The sequence below is a fragment of the Setaria italica genome, chromosome VIII, assembly GCF_000263155.2.
Source record: "Setaria italica strain Yugu1 chromosome VIII, Setaria_italica_v2.0, whole genome shotgun sequence".
NCBI classification, from domain to species: Eukaryota; Viridiplantae; Streptophyta; class Magnoliopsida; order Poales; family Poaceae; genus Setaria; species Setaria italica.
This window is the reverse complement of record NC_028457.1, coordinates 30327753-30348216: the sequence shown is the minus strand read 5'-3', so window position 1 is coordinate 30348216 and position 20464 is coordinate 30327753. Positions and strand designations below refer to the sequence as shown.

Sequence of the window (20464 nt, the reverse complement as noted above, 5' to 3'; positions counted from 1 at the left end):
AAAGGCTAGAAAGTCAGGGCAATGATTTGCAAGAAAATAGGATGAAAAAGATATACGTAAGATGTCGTCCATTCATTGAACCTATACAATTGTATTGATAAAATGAGGGACAACGCTTTCAATGTAATTGCCTCCAATATTCTTAAAGTCTTAATGCGAGGTGTGATGACCTGCTGCTCTTTTATCTCCTAGGCACTTAAGAAAAAATATGGACTTCTTTTGTAGGCAATATCGACAAAAGCAAACGAGCTCACTAGGCATTAAGCACAACCCAAGCTAGCATCAACGGAGACCCTTCCCCTCCGGCTCACACCTCGTAACCTACTACCCTCCTTATCGAGTTTGATCCCTTCTATACTATCTTTTTAGTCTCAACACCACCACTCAACAGGATATCAGTGAACCCGCCACCGAGGGGCGTAGTCACAGGGCGGAGGGGCCAACGCCCCTAAGCCGTGCGAATTTTCGTTATAGAAATTAATTTTTGATCAAATAAAAAACTTAACATTAGCGGGACCTGGTAAGAGAAAAAATTAAGCTTATGCTCCGCTACTACCGCCACCCAAGCACCTCCACGGATCATAAATCGCCTACTCTTTTTCTTAAGTAGAGTCCAACCGCCCCTTCCTCCTTTGACACCCTCATTCTTCAAGCACCTCCACCAGCCATGAATCACCCTTCCCCTACTCAGATGGTTTTTTACTGTCACCCCCTTTCAAATCGAGTTCCAATCGAGTTCACGGTTGAGCAAGAGAGATCTACATCCGCCATCATGCTGGAGCTAATGGAGGATAGAGCTATGCTGCCTCCTACCAGTTCATGTCTCTCATTTTCCGTCTCTCATTTTCCCTCCTACGTGCCCCCTACCTTCTCGCTTCTCTTTTCGCTAATAATGAGATATCGTAAGAGTATTATCTCCTTATTAAACATAACATGTCCATAAGCAACGAAGCAAATTGGTACCAAACCATTGTGCATTGAAAATCAAATCAATTCCTAATGTGAAATTTAGTGAAATATGGCAAATTTGGAGAACTTGAGCTGGAGAGGCATAATACTCTTCCATGTCACTCTTGCTCAACTCGAATTATCTCCGCAACACTTTCCCCACTCGGCGAAGTCAATCTCCAACCCCCGGACTCGTCACCCTCCTATCTCGCATGTATCCACCCTCCGCCGTCCCCAAATCGGAATCAATCCCGGCGAAACCCTAGAAATCCTCCGCCATGAAGGCCGCCAACCCGAATCCCAGGCACAAGCCGATGCCTCCGCCCGCCGTGCCAGCTGCTGCTGCGGCGGCGGCGCACAACCCGCAGGCCGCCTCCTCCAGGGCGTCCTCCTCATCCTCGTCTGCTGCCGATGCCAACCCCAACAGGCGCACTCACCCCGGCAACGCCGCCTCCACCGCCAGTGGCGCCGCATCCGCGCCCCCGGACCCCGCCCCGAGCCTCAACGGGGAGGCCGGCCGATCCCCTCTGCTCCCCGCGCCGCACCCTCCTCCTACCCTGGGCGCGTCGCCGCTGCTGCCGCCGCCGCCCCCCGTGCCCCTGCCCCCGTCGCGGCCGCTGCTCACCGTGGCGGCGGTGGAGGCCGTGATGGACGCCATCCCGCCGCCGCCGCGGTACGGGCTGGAGGACCTCGACCGCCGCACCGTCGCGCTCTCCGACGGCACTGTGCGCACCTACTTCGCGCTCCCGCTCGAGCCGCCGCCGCAGCTCCGCCAGCCGCCGCCGCCGATACCGGCGCACCTCTTGGCCCCCCCGCCGCCGCCGCCGCCGGCCCTGCTGCGCCCGCCCCTCGAGCGGTGGGCTCCGCCGCCCATGCCCATGCCCGCGCTCTTGCCCACTGCTGGGCTGCTTCCCATGCCGGTCCCGAAGCGGAAATGGGAGGATCAGGCCAATGGTGGTGTGCCTGGGCAATCCTCCGGACGCCAACAGCAGCATAAGGCTGATGCGCGTGCTGCGAAGCAGGTGAAGGTGGAGGAGACGGGGGTGGACCCCAAGGCGCTGAAGAGCTCCTTTCTTAAGATGGTGAAGCTGATGAATGAGAGTGAAATAGCTAAGAAGAATTACCGGGCTGATGGGAAGCTTTGCCAGCTGAAGTGCCCTGTCTGTCAAAGGTATGCTGAAAAATCTGAAAGATTTTGCCTTGTTGGTTTGAGCTTATGTTTGGATGTGGTTAAATGAGTGTACTGCCTAGAGAAGTTAAAATTTCAAACTTGATTTACATACCTAGCACAATACAACATAGTAATTCGTGGTAACAATGATTTCATAAATATAATGTTATTGGTTGTGTTTCATTATACTAGGACATAAGTAGATTCCATGTAGCTCCTTTTTTCTCCCTGAAAAGAAGGGGGCGAGTATAACACATGATTTTGGATTAGTGTTAGATAATCTTAACAGTTCAAAAGACTGCTGTCGTGTTTGACTCTTTGGATTTACCATGGCATGACACTTCCACAGATTGACTCCATTATTAGTGATTTTAAAACAAAGGAACCTATAAATAGAACATATCTATGTAGAGAGTCAATTAAAAATGAATTTGAAACAAGGAAACCTTCGTTCCTTGGTTAGCCTTTGTTCGCAGGATTCCTAGTAGTTACATTACGACGTTTGATGTCATAGAAGTAGAACTACTACTTGGTTCTTCACATAGTTCAAACTCATACCAGCAATTTTTGGCTTTTCCAGAACTGTGGCCATATCCTTTGTTTGCCTCTGCCCTAGTGTCCTCTTGCATTATTTTGTTTACTTGACTTCCTCTGCCTGTTTTGTTTGTTGTTCTGTTACATTTCCTTTTTTTTTTGGAGGGGGTTGGGTTGGGGGGCAACTGATCTTATTTCTGATAAGTTCAGTACAGTGGAGCTGTTTTCATGTTTAGCTCCGTGGTTCAGTATTATACCGTACCAAGTCCTGGAGCCTTTTTAGATAACAGCTACACTTGTTTCTTCTGGGTTTCGCGTGTGCCTGGGTATTTACCTAAGTCTACAACAACCCTTCTCCATGGTTTTCAAGGCGTTGCCTAGGTGTCAAGGCGATCCCTAATCCTGGACGTCCTCTGCACCTTGGGAGAGATAAAGAGGATCCCCACGGGATCTGACCCTCGATCTGAGGGGGCACAGGAGTGAGAGGGAGGATAAGCTGAAGAGCTAGCAACGTAATGAGAAAGAGGGGGACATGAGGGCAGAACACGGCGCTGAGAGATAGATGCGGCGGCGGCGCTGAGAGATAGATGCGGCGGCGGCGCTGTTAGAGAGATACGGAGAGAGCAGCAGCGGCGGCGCCAAGAGAGAAGTGGAGAAGGGAGATGTATCAATCTGAGCAATGTTATATGATCGTCTAATCGAACGTAGTCGCCATAGCACCGATAAGGCCCTGATCGGACGACTAATCGCGATTAATTGAGAAATAAGTCCGACTAATTGGGGTTTTACCTAGTCGCCTCGGTACTGACTAGGACGACTAATCGCGATTAATCGCGATTAGTCGGATGACTCGACAACATTGGATCTGAATATCGTTTTAGTCCGGGAAGGGATAAATATGCGAGGGGGGCACTGGTGGGCTGCCTGGTGGGATGGGCCAACCCCTTCCCTTCTCCTTTAGCCTTTTTTACTTTTTACCCCCTTCTCCCTACTGCAGTTTGGCTTGTTATCAGGCTGGCAAGGCGTTGCCTTATAAGCGCGGTGTTTGGAAGGGCGTGGGCATCCACGCCTCACCTTGCTGACCAAACAAGGTCTTCTCCTTCACCTGTCTTCTTTTTGGCTCTTGTTTGGTCGGCTCTAGCCTTGGGTTCCTAAGGTTTATATTGATCTCTATGTGAAATATCTTGGAAAACATTTTCCAATCATTTTTTTTCTTTAGTTTGACTCTGCTCTCTAATGGTGGACATGCAATGTCATATTTGTTGGCTTTTAAACAAACTTGATATAGCAGCGTTATAGAATACTAGACTGTAAAATTGAGAAAGCCTTAAGTGCTGCATTATCCTTTGGTTATTTCAACATTTACTCATGTGAATTCAATGATGGCTGGGAGTATTTCTATTAGCCTGATAGAAGATAATTATTTCTTGTAGTGTTGGTTTGAGGAATGGGATAGTGATGATCCATTGATCCTAACTCTTGACCTAGCCCACTTGTTTGGTCTGAGTAATAACATGGATCAATCCATCTCTATTTCATTCCGTATAGGCACATTCTAGTGGAAGTATAGAAATGATGTCACCCCAACAAAATCATGGGATGATTCCATGAAGGACTATCCCATATAGGATGAGTTATTTCCGTGAACCATACACCTCATTGATCTCTGTCAGGGCCAATATAAGGGTGTTGAGATGATAGCCATTGAACAGTTCATTAGCACTTGAAATTTATCCCTCTGGATGTATTACATTACGGATGATTGGGTTCCTCTTTTGGCTGGTTTATTTGGTAAGCTCACTTACAGCACAGAAAGCTTTTACCAGGCTCAGTTCTGCCTGCTGCTATTTGCCCAACCATTTGTGCAGCCTAATGCCTAAAAATGGCTAGTCCTGCATTAGTGCATTTCATGCATTAAGTTCTATTTCGACTGCTGTTTTAAACGTTGCTCAGTAATATAATAATTCACAATGGTCACATAGGAGTTATTGTGGATTATCCTACTCATTTTTTCTCCATTTATAGGGAGTTCCAATTGTTTATTTTGAACTTTTCTTTCAGTAATGTAATTATTCCCAACAGTCACAGTAGCGATATTGTGGATTGGCAGCCCCTGGATTGATTAGATACTGCTCCATTTCACGATGAGTTTCCTATTTCCATATGTAACAACTATTGTGAAATATCTTCCTTCCTTCCTTCAAGCTTTAGGGAGGTTAACTGGACCCTAAACTGGTGCTTGGCATTCAAATATGGTACTTGGAATAAATGCATACAGAGAGCCCTGCTTAACTCCAAACTAGCAGACCTTTTGTTTTGATTCACAACACTGTTGCTTATCTAGGATCATGCTCTCTTGAAAACTTGAACTATATCATTGTGCCCCCATATTTTTTTGGTTCTGGACTGGTTTGTGCCTGAAAAGCTGTAGACATTATTTTATTAATAGTACATTGTGAATAGAAATCAGTTTAGGAGCGAGTAATCCTAGAAAATTAGGGAGCATGAAACTTGGAAAGGAGACATGTAGTGTGTACTTTGATGTGATACATTCTATAATTATTTAGATTGGAGGATACCACAAGAATTCACTAGTTTCAACCCACTTTTTACAAAATTACTACACTCTGAGGATATAACCACATGACACATCTTAATATCAGGCATTCAGGCACAACCTCGAAGGACTTGAATATCCAAAGTTGAGTGTTGCACTTTTGTGTTGTTCTTTTTATGAATGGGTCAATGCTTGTTTTTTTCTTCCTTGTGACTGCCTGGAACTTTGAGGTTGGGCTGCAAAGCAAAGTTATTTTTGCCACTAGGGTTAAATCTCCTTTTTTTTGTTTTGAACAATTATTATGGGTATATATGGATTTGTTTGTTCTTATGTTCCACAGATGATTTGCATCTTCCTTTTCTTTTCTGATTTTTTATTAACTTTTTTGTTCATACGAAATCAGCTACAAATCCATTGATCTTTTAAAGAGAGCTGTATGGATTAATTGTTTGTTGACAATTTTTTATGCATAATTTCCATTTGAAGTTGGTTGTATGCATGATTTGATTTACAGGGATTCTATAGATTTGCATGCGCTCCTCAATCATGCATACCATGCAAAGAATGCGGAGCATCGTGCAGATCACCTAGGATTTCACAAAGCATTATGTGTTCTTATGGGTTGGAATTACTCGGTAGCCCCTGTTCACAAAACCGCTTACCAAGCATTATCTACTGCTGATGCTGAAGCCAATCAAGGAGATCTTATCTTGTGGCCTCCAACAGTCATTATCGAGAACGCATACAAGTCAACGAACGACGGACAAAAGGATGTCATGAGTAATAAAGATATGGAGAGCAAGCTGAGAGGTATTTCTTCAATGCTTGCTGTCACTGTGGTTTGGTAGTTCTGAATCTCTGATTGATTAATCTATTGATCATCAGAGTTTTAGATATTTTCCCTTCTGTTTATTCATTTGGAGGGATGAATCGGCTGCGGATCGGTTGGACCAAAACTTTGTTAATTGCTTTCTTTAAATATGGCAGTCTTTCAGAATCATTTTTTAGAGACAGAAGTGAAGAGAAAAGTCGAAAATTGTATCGGCTGACTGTAGGATCCCCAGTATTTCAGTTTGATAGTTTTCTTATTTACACTTTGTTGCACCTGCCCTGAAAATTCCAAAAAGAGCAGGTTTGCTAACTATGGTGCCAAATTTCCTCTATGCTTAGTATAAATATAGACAGTGTCGGCTAGGGCCAAGCTTCCCTCTCTTTGTGTAGCAGAGCATGATCTGGTTGTAGCCTTGGAGCCTATCTGCGAAAATATATGTGCTTGTTCTTCGAATTTGGAGGCTATGGTTCTCCTTTTACTATTATTACTAGTACTAATATTTTTTTTACTGTATCTATTTTTTTGGTGGGTCCTGTTGGGTTTCATCCCTAGCCTACGTATCCCAACTTTCTGGGAGTGTAAGGCTCTGTTGTTGTTGCGTCTTTGTGCCTGTTGCAGAATAGAGAGACCTTTTTTTGAACCTAGAGTAGAGACACCTGGATAAGCTAGCAAATCTTTTCTCCGCTTCCATGATAGGATTCAGAATGTGTCAACTGTTCAGTTATAGAAAGTTGGACTGCACTTGTGATAAGTGATGTTTTCTTACTGTATGTAACCTGTGATCTCTTGACATTTGTGATCCTACGTTTGGGTGGGTGATAATTGATGTGAAACCCAAGCATCTTTGAATCTTACAATGATTTTGCTTTCTCGATTGAAGACTGACATGATCACCAACTGCTCTATGTTTTTGCAGAGATGGGCTTTGCCGGTGTAGATGTGCAGCCACTGCCTGGGAAGAACGGGCAGAGGTCCATGCATGCGAAGTTTCCAGCCAGCCTCGACGGTCTCAACAAGGCGTCACAGCTTGTTGAGTTATTTGAGTGCCAAGGCCACGGGCGGGCAGCTTGGGCTCGCATCCGGAGCATCGCTGTTGATGGGGCCAACCACCCCTTGGTGGTGAAGGTGGATGGCAAGGGGGAGCGGACTTGGGTCCTCTATGGCTACTTGGCCACGGCATGGGACCTGGACATGCTTGACCCCGAGTCGAAGCAGAATGTGACTGTAAAGAGCAGAAAGGAGCTCGATTTAGACTAGGAGGACCTAACACTGGTAGAGTTGTGTATGTTACAGATAAACTGTTAATCCATAGAGCGTAATTCGATGTTTTTTCGTGTTTTATCTGACTAGGATGCCCGGTTCAACTTTGAGAAATTCTTTGTTGAGTAATCAGCTTCGGTTGATATGGAATGCAAATAATGGTTCTGTTCCATGTAAATTTTGATCTTTGGGTTGTGATGAAGAGTCCACTACATGCGTTCGCTCACCCGAGGGTGAGTTATGCCACAGTTGGCTCTGATCCAGGGGGCTGCAAGTGTAGCAGTGTGCGACTGTACATAATTTTTTCTCGCAGCAATTGCATCTTGGTGACCTTTAGGACCCATTCTAGCTCACGGTGGAAGCACAGTATCAGAGGCTTGTTTGTACGCGAGGGCTAGTTTCTGTTCCAAATGGTGTGAAAATAGCCCATTTTGTCATTTTTAATATAGGAAATGATGTTTCGTAATCGCTGCTATTTTGTCTTTTTAATAGAAAATAGCCCATTGTTTTTTTTTTTACCAAAATTTGGATTCTTCTATTGCGGGTCGAGCGTGTCCCTAATTTCTTTTCTGCCATGTGTAACCTAGTGACTCGTGAGAATGAGGCGAGGACATTTTTCTCTCAAGCTGAGCCCACTTACGTTGGTTTCTTGTGGTAAGAACGAAATTCTTTCATTTTCTATTTTCCTTTAAAATTATCTAGTTCAATATTCTATTACCTCTTGGATGCAGAAAATAATGTGGAGGAGAAAAAAATCCCAGCACCAGAGCGGCCTACTACGTGGGTCGTGGGCTATTAAGCCCATGTACCATTTTCGGCCCGCAGCGGAAATGTAAGTAAATGGCCGCGCTGCCCGTTGCTGTAATTAAATTACCACCCTGCCCCTGAAGGCCTGAATCGCCAAATTCCAATCGCCCCCAACCCGTCGAGCACCTCGCGTGCGCCGAAGCCAAGCACGACCAACCCAACCCCAATGGCGGCGCCGTGGGTGATCCTGGGCCGCGTCCCGCGCATCGCCGCCGCTGACGCCGACGCGGAGCCGGGGGACGACGCCGAAGCCGACTCCGCCGCAGCCTCCTCCTCCCTCGCGGTCGCGCTGCCGCCGCGGGTCACCCTCCTCACCGCCGCCCCGAGCGCGCACCCCGACCCCGCGCGGCCCGACAAGTTCCCCTACATCCTCGCCGCCGGCCCCGGGTGCCTCCTCTCACGCTTCTCCACCTCTCCCTACTACGGCGCGCGCTTCGGAGCCGATCCCCCCGAGACCCGCCTCGTCGTGGCGCGCCGCTTCGGCACTGCCGCGGGCGAGACCACGGCCTCCGCCGACCGCGTCCCCGACCGCCCCGCCACCATGCCCTCCGTCCGCAACATCGAGGGCGTCGGCCTCATCGACGTCGACGACGGCGAGGCCTACGTGATCGCCGAGCTCCAAATCGACAGGGGCAGCGACCGCGCCAAGCTCTTCCGCGTTCACTCGGGCCACGGCGAGTGGATCCACTCGTGACGGAGCTGCGCAACCCGCTCCCCGCGCTGGACCGGGAGTGGGTTCCCGGCGGCGTGGTCTCCCTCCACGGAAAGCTCTGGTGGTACGACCTCTCCTGGGGAATTCTGAGCTGCGATCCCTTCATCGACGGGCCAGAGCTGTCCTTCCACCACCTCCCCGGCGACCGAGCACTAGAGAAGCCTGGGCCCGACAGCATCCACGATCACAGGTGCATTGCAACGAGTCAGGCTTCGCTGCGCTACGTGGAGACCATCCCTCGGGTCACTGACCTCGGAGGGTCGGCAATAATCTCGATGTGGGCTTTGGCTGATAAAAGGTTGGGAGATATCGTACGTGAAGGATTTTGAGGAGATCTGGAACGACGACACCTACGAGAAGACCCACCTTCGCAAGGATAAATTCTCAACTCGTGGCTGTGTGCCCTTCGGACCCTGCTGTGGTATTCTTTGCCCTGGAGCAGCACCTATTCAGTGTCAATGTTCGTGCGCACAAACTCCTGGAGGTCGAACATTAGCCACACAAGCTTGTGGAGTTGCCGTGGCCAACAACGGCCTCATGCCGGTACGCCCTTACTTGGGAGCTGCCGTATCCAATCGCTGAAGGTAATGCTTGCAATATGTGCTCACTAGTACTGCATGATGCCTGTTCTGAAAACAATTTGTTAATTAGCTGAGTAGATGTCTCTCTTTATTAGTGAATTGATTTGAGTTTGCATAGTAAGATTGCAAATACGGTTTACTTTATTGTTTGACTAAGCATGAGCATCAAAATTGAGTTGATTGTGTTTTAGGTTGTGATTCTCCAATGTAAGCAGTAGTCCACTGACTTGATGGGCACAATTAATATACACAATAATGTTTGGGCTTTGCAATTGTACTCGTAGATTTTAAACCGCATTGCCTAATTAGTTAATCCTGAGACAAAGAAGCAAAAATATATGATCCATTAAACTGCTGTTTGGTAGCAGGGTTTGTTCTTAAGACGGATGAGGTGTCATATGCCCGCCACACTCTTGTAGTGTAGTGGTAAGCTCCCCAGTTGAGGGAGATACCAATCGGGGTTCAAATCCTGGTGGCAGCAAAAAAAAACTCATCACTGGCAACCTGAAAAAATAGTGGCAAGGCTCCGACCTGTGGTATCTATAGTTGGTTTGGACCCTCCTACCATAGGGTAGTTGCAGTGGTCGGTCCATGTTACGGTGCGACCCTATAGGGTGAAGCCGGTGTTCGGAGGTTTTTTTGACTGGATTGGTTGAGATTGCCATGGGGGTAATCTTTCCTCCGCCGGTCGAGTTTTTTTTGGCATATGCCTATGCCAAATTCTGTAGGGAGCGCGCGCTGATTTTGCAACAGGAAGGAAAATGTGTTGAAATCTGCCATATGTGTTTCTTCTCCAGGGGAAGACTACCAGTGGAGAAGAGCGCGGTAGTTCTCTTATCCAATCGTCTTCGATATGAATCTTTTTTCCTTGTTTTTTAAATTGCAATGCATGCTCAATCTACATCTTTCAACAGATGCTAGACCACTGCAGGAGAACTCATAAAACAGAAGGCTTCCTATGTGAGCGAAAAGGTTGTGTAACCAGGACGGAGACGCTTGGAGATGCGGGGCAGCACCACCATTATTGTCACGGTTGACCGCGGCAGGACGCCCGGAACAAGGGGAGTTGATGGGCAGAAGTCGTGGGTAACCCCTCTTTCTCGTTCATGCCTCACTGGCTGCTGGTCAGGTGATGCATCAACTGTATTTTCCTTCAGATTGGTGGCGCAGGTACCTGGAGGATCACAGTCACCCACGAGCAGTTGGGACCGTCGGTGATGTTTTCATGAAGCTCAACTCACATGATCGGCTCAGGAACTGTAGTGCTATGAAGCATCTTTGTTGTGCGCCTGACGTGTCTTCTTGCCACTGGTAGAGAACTCGGTATTATTCCCGGTTGAGTAACCCGGGACAAAAGATTCCCCTTTTGTCTCGATTGGTTTATTCCGGATGGATTTTCGATTACCAATCGGGGTAGAACGGGTCACCACGCTAGGCGCTGCAAAAAAAAAAAATCCCGGGAGACCCCCCACACGCGCACGTCCAAGTCACAAGTCACATGATTTTTCACGCGAAATATGCGCGTGCGCGCTGCGTGGGATTCGAACCCACGACCTCCAGCCTCACGCATAGCTTCCTTGCCATCCCATCTACACAACACATCTGAGGATGCAATCCTTTTGTATTAACTCATGGGACTCTTTTATCACGGTTGGAAACACCAATCGGGATAAAAGACCCCCTTTTATCCCGGTTGGTATTACAAACCGGGATAAAAGGGTTCGAGGGATTTAGTCCTCTTTCAGCCACCCCGTTGAGGACCCTTTTATCCCGGTTTGAAACACCAACCGGGATAAAAGACCCCCTTGAATTGCTCCGGAGGATGAAAAATTCATTCTGCTAAATCAATTATAGAGCAAAAGTGCTGGTGGATGAAAAATTTGTGATTTCTTACTTTTGCTGGTGGAACAAAGTTAAGATTAGTTGTCATTTCCTCATATGAACAAATCTAAACAGAGTAGCATTTAAACATTTCTTTAGTAAGAAAAGCAGCATCGACACATACTTCAGATGTTGCCTTTTATATATCAGTGTTTCCCCATAAAACAGAACATGTTTGTGATGTGAGTGGTTCGACATCTGAAAGGCAACATCAAATTTCGTCTTATCTTCACAATTGTGCTTTTGATATGAAAGCAACAAGGATTGCAACAGTAGATTGATTTAGGAGAAGGAAGAGTACAGATATAAATAGGCAAGGAGATCCTAGGGAAGATTTATAGAAGCAGAACCAACCGAGGATATCCTTGCCTAACCTCCCAATCAATCAGAGATATGCACGGCTGGATGGCCGGCAACATCCCCAGGCATATACGCCTGATCCTATCAGGTACACAAGCACATATACATGATAACATGATACCTGAAGTAAACCACAAATTCAGCCTTTTCTTCACAATTCTGGATTCCGCCCCCATAATCAAATCACAAATATTTATTGTGTGAACATGGTACCATTTTCTAGCATATTCTGTGGGAGGAAAAAAAACAAGCTAGCTTAGCAATTAAAGCAGCAACAGTCAAATGCTTGTATCTCAGCCAAGCATGAGCAACTTGTGGTGTAACTGAATCTAAGCTAGTTGAAATGCCCCACCTTTTATGTAGTAGAGATATGGCCAAAATCCTGTAATTTTTCAGCACGGCTGTGCTCAATGAAAAACCAGTTCCTACTTTGGGAAGCAATGTACACTATCATGGCTGTTGCCACACGAGAACAGAGACAGCGATGGTGTGTGCACCTTTGTGGGTGAGCTCGGAGAAGAGGTCGGTAGAGGTGATGAGCAGCGAGTTGAACTTGCCAAGAGCAAGCCCCACGAACTGACCGCAGCCACCTTGCCGGCGCAGCACCATTGCTTCTTCCATCTTCCTTGTATAGCATTGGGGAGTCTGATCAACATTGCTGGATCTGCTGAATGAATATGCTACCAAAGACAAACCTTATGTGAGGGGCACTAAAAAGTTCATCGGCGAAAAAGTAAATGGATAATTGCATATCAAGCAGATCACTGAAATCTACAAAAAATGTATGCAGATGAAGCGAACCAACTGTTTTTAACAATAAAATATATAGCCTATCTGTGGCAAATGCTTTCTAGAACAGATTCTAAAAAATATTCATTTATGCATGTTGTGGGAAAACACTTATCTTCCCATCACAAGTCTTTATCTAATTCTCCTTAAGATGCAACCAGCGCATTACACCTCGATCATGCCAATTAAGAAAATAGCACAACTGATTGACTGTTTAGTTCCTGTCTGACAAACAACAAGAGGATTTTTGGAGCTCACATTTAACAATCAACTAGAACCAGCTCCTGCAAGAAAATGATACTTTTCTGGGAGATATTTTATCTGTTCCTGACATGTCCCTCTGCTTGTGAAGAGATCGACCAACAACATTGTTGTTGAATCTTCAAGAGAGAAGTTTCTCTCATCAATTTTAGAAAGATAAGTTCCAGCCCTGACTATTTCGTGTTTCTCTAGCAACGCCCTGACCACATGATTCAGCAGTCGAGAGTTGGGATCAAAGCCAGCATTCTCCATGGATAAAAAGACATCATCTGCCTCTTCCGGTAACCCTTCTTTAATAAGATTTGTCATCATTAAATCATAAGTCTCAACAGAAGGCACCAGCCCACTTGCAGGGATAGAAGCAAACAGATCCTTAGCTCCTTCAGTTCTCCTAGTTTTGAACATTACAATAATCATAATATTAATAGTCACAATATTAATCTTTACATTCATCGCTTGTAATTTCTTGAAAAGCGCAATTGCTTCATCAGGGCAATTGTTTTTGCAAAGTCCACTAAGAACGGTGTTGTATGTGTCAGTGCCCACTGAGATCCCGCTCTCGATCATTTCATGGAATCTTTCCTTTGCAGAAACTGTTCTCCCAGCCCGGAATAACCCATCCAGTACAATGTTGTACATAAAAGTTGAGGGCTTGATTCCCTTATGCACCATTTCTCTGAAAACAGTCAACCCATCATCAATCCTTCCAAGTTTACAATAGCCATTAACAAGTGCGCCATACACTACAACATTAGGTTCAATGCCAGCTGACACCATAGCATCAAATACTCTCAATGCTTTCTCCATCTTGCCAACTAGGCAGTATCCATCCATCAGCGAACTATACACAAAAACATCAGGATGCAGACCGATACTTACAAGTAAGTCAAATATATCCTGTGCGTCCACTACCCTTCCCTCTTTGCAAAGGCTGTTTATTATTGAAGTTAAGTGCACAATGTCAGGACGCATGCCTTTACTCGTCATTTCAAAAACCAATTCCTTAGCTTTCAGCAAACCACCATGAGTACAAAAACCCTGAATCAGGCACTGGTAAGTAGCTATACTGGGTGCTACTCCTTGATCAATCATTTCATTAAATATTTCCATAGCATCGTCCATTTTAGCCATCCTGCAATGTGCAGCTATGACTGTCAAATAGGTTACCACATCAGGTTTTGCTCCTTGATGCCTCATTTCACTGAAGATAATCATAGCCCGATCCAGCATTCCACATTTAGCATATCCCTTGATCAGTACATTGAAAATACGGACGTCAGGTGCAACACCATCTCCTAGCATCAAATTGAAGAGGTCTGTCATATCAACAAAGCATCCTTCAGTAGCGTACCCATCAAGCAGAATTAGGTATGAGACAGTATCAGGCTCCTGGCCCTTCGTTGCGATCGAGTCAAAAACATCTCTAGCTTCCTTAATTTTTCCATGCTTGCAAAGGGAAGCCATTAACGAGTTCCACGTAGCAATATTTGGTAGGAGTCCCCGACTAGTCATTTCTTTGAATATCCTGACCGCCTCATTCCACTCACCCCTAGCGGAATATGCAAAGATCAAGTTAGTATATGACCAGTTATCCGGACGAACACCTTTACGAACCATTTGTCGGAGGACCGCCTCTGCCTTGTCCATTGCTCTTGCCTTGCATAGTGCATCAATACTGGAGTTATAAGTCACTAGATCGGGTGAAATCCCCTGCTGCATCATTTCATTTATTAGATCGCATCCTTTATCAACTTCACCCTCCTTAAAGAAGCCATCAATGACCGTGTTGTATGAGACCACGTCGGGCGAGCAGCCAGATCCCTTCTCAGCCATCCTCCGGAGCAATTCAAGTGCCCTCCGACTCTCTCTGTTGTCGCAGAAGCTCTTCAGAAGTATGTTGTAGGAGACAACATTGGGCACACAGACCAACTCGGGCATCCTGTGGAGCAGCGCGTCCAAAGCGTCGTCAGTCCGCTTTGCTTCACAGAGGCCCTTGAGGAGGTTGTTGAATGTGATGACATCGACGCCCAACCCTGTCCTGAGGAGCTGGCCGAAGAAGGCAGGCGCTAGATCCGGGCGGCGCGCACGGGTGCAGCAGCCCATGAGGATGCCGTAGGTGTGGGATGAGAGCGACAGAACCTTTGGGCCGGCAGCTCGTGACATGCCGTTGAAGAAAGTGACGGCGAGCGCAGGCCCGTCGCTGCAGGCGGTGGAGGGCGGCGCGCGCGCGAGGGCGGCGAGGAATCCGTTCAGCGCGCGCTCGGGAACGGGGGTGCCTCGCCGCCGCAATTCGTCGAGCAGGTGGCGTGCGTCCTCCGGGCCGAACGTCCCGGACCGCACGCGCTCCGTGGCGGCGGCCAGGGCGAGGTGGGGAGCGCGCGGTGGTGACGCTGAGGACGCTGTGGTGCGGAAGATGGAGGAGAGGCGGGCACGGGAGGACATGGCCGCATGAGATTTGGGCGACCCTGCTCCGCCGTCTCTCTCGCCTTCCGGCGAGAGGCCAACCTCGCGCCAGGATGTCGGCGCCAAGTCGGGGATGACGCGAGACGAGGAAGAGACGGGGGGCCACGATAGGTGGGAGGCGCTGGGCTCGGCGAGAGCTCCGGCGGCGCGGCGCCAGTCTGGAACGGCGAGAGCCCCTAGCTTTTGTTATGCTGTTTTTTTTTTCCTTTTTGCCTCCGCTCTTCTACAAGCAAGTAGTTAAATAAGTTTATCGGACGCTCCGTTATTCCAAAATATACAACATAGAAAATAAACGTTTGCAACATAAAAAATTACCGTTTACAACATTAAAAAATATGTTGAAAAAATTTATTAGCCATCTGTTGATGATGAGGAAAAAATACGCCGCACATCTGTTTCATGTTGCATGGAACATTCAAATCTCTCATTAAAAATCCAACATCCAGATAAAACACTTGCAACATGTGTGTGAAATATATGCAACATCGCAACATCTAGATCTACTTTGCAACATCCACATGAAACACTTGCTACATTCTTCTGAAACACGTGAAACATACGCTTGCAACATGCAATAAACCCTGACAGGAGGAGCATTGCATAGCGGGATCCGACACTAGGAAACAGTGGAGGAGGAGGAAGAGGATGGTGGCGGCCGGCGCAGCTCGCCCCTAGCCGCGGGGGAGCGGCGCTCGGCACCCTTCCCCGTGGGGCTCCTCAGTCGGCCAAGTCCATTGCCGGCGGAGCAGCTCCTCTGGCGACTGGCGCCTGTCTGCAGCACACCTCGCAGGCCGTCAGCAACACCGAGGATGGTAGCAAGGCGAGCACACGGTCACCTCCGCCCTTCCTTCCTGCTCCACCCCTATTGTAGCTGAGCTTCTCACTGAAGCGCTGTCGTACGCCGTTGCTCACTCGCTCACTGGAGCTTCACCTTATGCCGCTGCTTCGCTTGCCGAAGTAGCCGCCGAAGCGCTGCTGTCCGCTCGCTGGAGTGCCACCCGGCACTGCTGCTTCGCTCACCAGAGCACCCGCCGAAGCGCCATTGCTCACTCAATGGAGAGCCGTCCGGCACGAGCGAGGCCCCATTGAAGTACAACTGCCTCATCAAAGGTGAGCAGTGTTAAACCAAAATAAATGGTATATCGCCGAGCTGCCACTAAAGATAAGGATAAAAACATGTGGATAAGAGAGGGTCACGTGGGTCGACACAGCATCCGACGTGTCGGACGTACGAGTCCAGCATTATCGTAAGAAAAAAATACTTAAATGCCATATAAATGATTCTTGTACGGGGAAGTTTATACGATAAAATTAAATTTTATCTTAGCACATTTTGAATATTTGCCGAAAGTTCATGTGCCACTCCTGTAGCTGTACACCCAAAACGTTGTGGGTGGAGTAGTTTCTTTCTTTGCCTCTAGCTTTTGTTTTGTTGGTTTTTTTTTCCATTTTTGCCTCCGCTGTCCTACTAGCAAACAAGTACTTTAATTAGTTTTTCAAAAAAGTACTTGCATGCGAAAGCGGAAGTTTATATGATAAATTTTAATTGTAGCACTTTTGAACATTTGGATCAAAGTTCAGTGCCAATCAAAAACATAGCGATACATAGCGATACAGTTCCTCCATCCTATGAATCATAGTAACATGTGTCAAGATTTACGGCTAATTTAATAAAAACATTAACAAACAAAAAAAAGGCAATATCTTTGATAGCAAGCATGTTCTCCGTCCTATAGATTCTATACTCCAACAAATGATATAGAAGTGTCACGGATCTCCTTCTAGACTAGTGACAAGCTTCACATTGTGGGCGACATGCAACAAACTTCAGAGCGACATAGTGGTAGCTTAAACGCACATTCTCCTTCGTGATTGTTGGAGATCTCAGCTTTAACAGTGAGGGATGCCCACCCTTCTTCAACCTCGTCATCTTCATTATTATCCACTACCTATTGTTTAAGGCACACAATTACTTATAACCGTCGAAAGACTAAAAATATATATAATGAAAAGTAACAATATTCAAGTCATCATCCTCCCATCGTACATGTTTATCAAATAGGTCGTCATCATTTCACTTGGAACCTTGCAAAAAAACAACTTGAAGGTCTATTCAACATTAGAGGTTCGTTTTTACGCTTGTCAAAATGTTAGGGCATAAGAGCTTCTAAACTTGCAAATAGACCTGTAGCTAGGCACAAGGAGTTTCCGTGACATACACAAATGATTCATGAAAGGTACCGGTATTTTTCCATGACACCTAGAAGCATATTCGCATTATTACATAATAATGAACATAATGCTGGTAATCTGAAATGGGGAAAAAAGAGAACCAGGTTGTAGGCCCCAGCCCGGCCCGGCCCAGTTCTAGGCTCCTTGCACTCTCTTCCCTCTCCCAACCAACAAGGGAGGCAACTTCCCTCTCCCAACCAACAAGGGAGGCAACGACTGACGAAACTTCTTGAACACGAACGGAGCACGAATATCCCCCCATCCATCCAACCGCCTTGTTCGGCAAGCGACGACACGTCAATCAATTCCTTACTCCCCCTCCTCCTCCTTCCCGGGCGACACCGGTCTCCTCCTCCGACTCGATCCGCACCACCGGGAGATCATAAACCGGGATAAAGGGGGGTCTTTTATCCCGATTGGTGTTTCAAACCGGGATAAAAGTCCTCTCAGGATCTTTTTTTTCCACTAGTCTTTGCAACCGGGATAAAAGGTCCCGGTTGGTAAGCCCCCCGCCAGTAAACAAGCTTTAGTTCCAGTTGGTGAACCTTTTGTCCCGGGCCAACTTTAAACCGGGATAAAATGGGATGTATGGAAGGTGAGTTCTCTACTAGTGTGCGCCTGTGATATATTGAGTACAATAGTTCAAACAATGCTTATCTGGTGCTCAACCACGGTGGTGTCGATGGGGATCGGGGTGTCTGGGAGTGATGAACATGACTTACCGAGCAAATGTAGGGCTACCATGTGTGACATAATGGCACGTTGCGATCCAACAGAAACTATCAGAGATAATGTACGAAATTGTGTCTCTAGCATTGTCCAAATGCATTCGCAATCTGTGCCCCCAATGAATCGCGAATGCACTTGATATCTTGGACGTCAACCCCCACTTTTCTTTTCCGGTTAAGCAGATACGCATTCTTCCAGAGAGGCGAATATATAAAGCTAAAAGGGTAAATTTCTATAGGACTGTACGATGGGAAAAAGCAGAGCCATCATATTTGGCTGCCAAAGTTTCACCAACTTGACTACCAAATTAGGGTGTCTTACAGTTACAAATCGGTTCCTCTCGGTTTTGTTTATTTCAATTAAAGGTTAACTTTTGGAGGGTGACTCGGGGGCTCCCACCCCGCGCCGCCAGCGACTCGCCCAGGCCGTCCGGCGGCAGCGTCGAAACCAGCAGCCACGCACGCCCCTCCATCCTCCCTCTCCCTCTCCCTCTCATCCCGCCACAGCACCAAGGTCGTTTCCGGTCACCCTAACCCTAGCCGCCACCTTGGTCGGGCTCTGGCCTTCCCCGTCGGATCCGCCCGCCCTAGCCTTGGATCTATGCTCCCATGGTCAGGTTTCGTCTCCTCCGAGCTCGGGGTGGCCCTCCGCCCCTTCAGCACATTTGCGGCGGTCGCCTTGGCGTCGGCGCCTGCAGCGGGCAGAGACTGTGGCTGGCGCCACCACGCGTGCGCGCGCCAGCAGGTCGGGGCCGTGCTGCGTGTCCTGCTGCAGCCCAACCCAGCCCGCGGGCTCGCTGGTGTTAGGCCACCCTGCAGTCGGCGCCCTTGTCGCCTGGTGCTCCTGAGGCGGGTGATGGGGAGCGGCGCCGGCATGGTCGCACCGCCCGGCGCCAGCGGCTTGGAGGATTGGCCCGCCTGATGGTGATGGCGGTCCCCTAGCCCGTCGGTCTTCGAATCCCTCGCCCCGGTGCCAGATCCGCTCTAGTGGCACAGGCGTGGCCCAAGGTCGCTCCTTTTCCCCTCTCCCCCTCCCTCTCACCTACCACACCCCGCGCCCTGCTCCTCCTCCGGCGACAAGGGCACCTTCGGGTCGCCGGTTACCGATCCCCCAGGGGTGCTCCGATGGCCCCAAGGTCGTTCTCCCCTACTGACTCTAGGTCGTCCCCCTCCTCCCGTCCTGCCGCAGTGGGTTGCTCGCTCATGGTTTGTTGTCACTTGTGGTGCCATGCCTCCTTCGGCCGTCTTCTTCGCTGGCAGGGATGGGAGAATGGGTCTTCATCCTCCCAACCACAATATGGTGATTTAGCTTTTTGTGGATATGTGTTGACAAATCCTAAAGAAATTTCAAGTTCATCGTATCTACAGTTCTCTTTTTCATACTTATATCTGCACTGTTTATTAGTTGTTCTAATGCTGTATTTGGTATGTTTTCCAGGAGTCACTACTGTGGAAAGCGCTTTCAGTACCGGTCCCAACTGGTACTAAAGGGGGTCATGGGGGCTCTTAGAGAACTAGCCGTTAGACCTAGTAGTAATGCTCCCATTAGTATCGGGTTAAAAAGAGAGTGTGGACGCAGTGGTACCTCCGTCCACTGCCATTTTGAGTTCCATTTAGCAAAGGGCGCGGCGGTAGTGTTCATCGCAGAGGACGGGTCAACACCCAACTCAACTCTTCGTCCACCGCCTGCAGCTCTTCCAAAGTGTGACCATGACAATTGACAATAGCCTAATGGCAAATGAACTATACCACATCCAGCAGAAAATAGTGATGTTTTTGCACATTAAGATAGCGCAAAAATAACGTTATTGGTTATTAAGGGTCCTAGTGGGGGATCGATCTTGTCCACTTCAGTTGTAAAGTGTGCGTGTCCGCATGCGACTAGACCTCCAATAATCTGGTTTAAGATTGTGCACTGCTCAAGTGCTCCCATGCGGGTGTCCGTATAAGCATGCATGTCGTATGGGTGCGTGTATATGCTGCCTGAGTTGTACTCATAAAGAATTTTTAGACCTTATAAAATTAATGTTGCAAAGATATGGGTTTAATTTGATTATTGCTCAGTTTTTGTTGGCAAAGGGACAATATATTAGCTCATTTTTCTTTTCCCATATTTCATTTTCTTTTTTAAAAGTTTTTTTTCCATTTTTTCTTGTTTATTTTTCGAGTATATGTTACTCAAATATTGTACAGATTTTTGTTCCTATTTTTGTTCTAATAATGGATTCTAATTTTTTCAGACTGAATAATGGATTTTAATTAATTGTTTGGATAGTGCATCTCAATCTTGGTGCGGGAGCCCACTTCGCTAGCGCGTGACCTTGGGCTGCATAATTTATTGGGCCGTG

The 20464-nt window shown here is 47.4% G+C and overlaps 2 protein-coding genes and 1 long non-coding RNA gene across 5 annotated transcripts; 2 read left to right on the top strand and 1 right to left on the bottom strand.

The window, feature by feature from the left end:
- The first annotated feature begins 1080 nt into the window (after positions 1 to 1080).
- LOC101784409 (proline-rich receptor-like protein kinase PERK2) lies at positions 1081 to 7497 on the top strand. The gene is made up of 3 exons (XM_004979481.2): positions 1081 to 2119; positions 5725 to 6020; positions 6959 to 7497. The coding sequence occupies exons 1-3, from the start codon at positions 1227 to 1229 to the stop codon at positions 7297 to 7299; spliced, it is 1530 nt and encodes a 509-aa protein (XP_004979538.1). The 5' UTR covers positions 1081 to 1226; the 3' UTR covers positions 7300 to 7497.
- Positions 7498 to 10082: 2585 nt separating this feature from the next.
- Positions 10083 to 10692, top strand: LOC111258126. Its single transcript, XR_002678691.1, has 2 exons — positions 10083 to 10488; positions 10560 to 10692. It is a non-coding gene; the product is annotated as an uncharacterized LOC111258126 (long non-coding RNA).
- A 790-nt stretch (positions 10693 to 11482) lies between these two features.
- Positions 11483 to 15361, bottom strand: LOC101784811 (protein Rf1, mitochondrial). 3 transcript variants are annotated; one of them, XR_001164645.3, is made up of 3 exons: positions 12691 to 15361; positions 11996 to 12323; positions 11483 to 11872 (listed from the first exon to the last, which is right to left on the bottom strand). XR_001164645.3 is itself a non-coding variant. In XM_004979482.3 (2 exons), exon 1 carries the CDS (start codon positions 15133 to 15135, stop codon positions 12700 to 12702), a length of 2436 nt encoding a protein of 811 aa, XP_004979539.1. In that variant the 5' UTR covers positions 15136 to 15361; the 3' UTR covers positions 11483 to 12323; positions 12691 to 12699. The 3 variants fall into 3 exon arrangements, 1 of the variants encoding a protein (XP_004979539.1); XR_001164647.3 differs by having other exon boundaries at positions 12141 to 12323; XM_004979482.3 differs by having other exon boundaries at positions 11483 to 12323.
- Positions 15362 to 20464: the final 5103 nt, after the last annotated feature.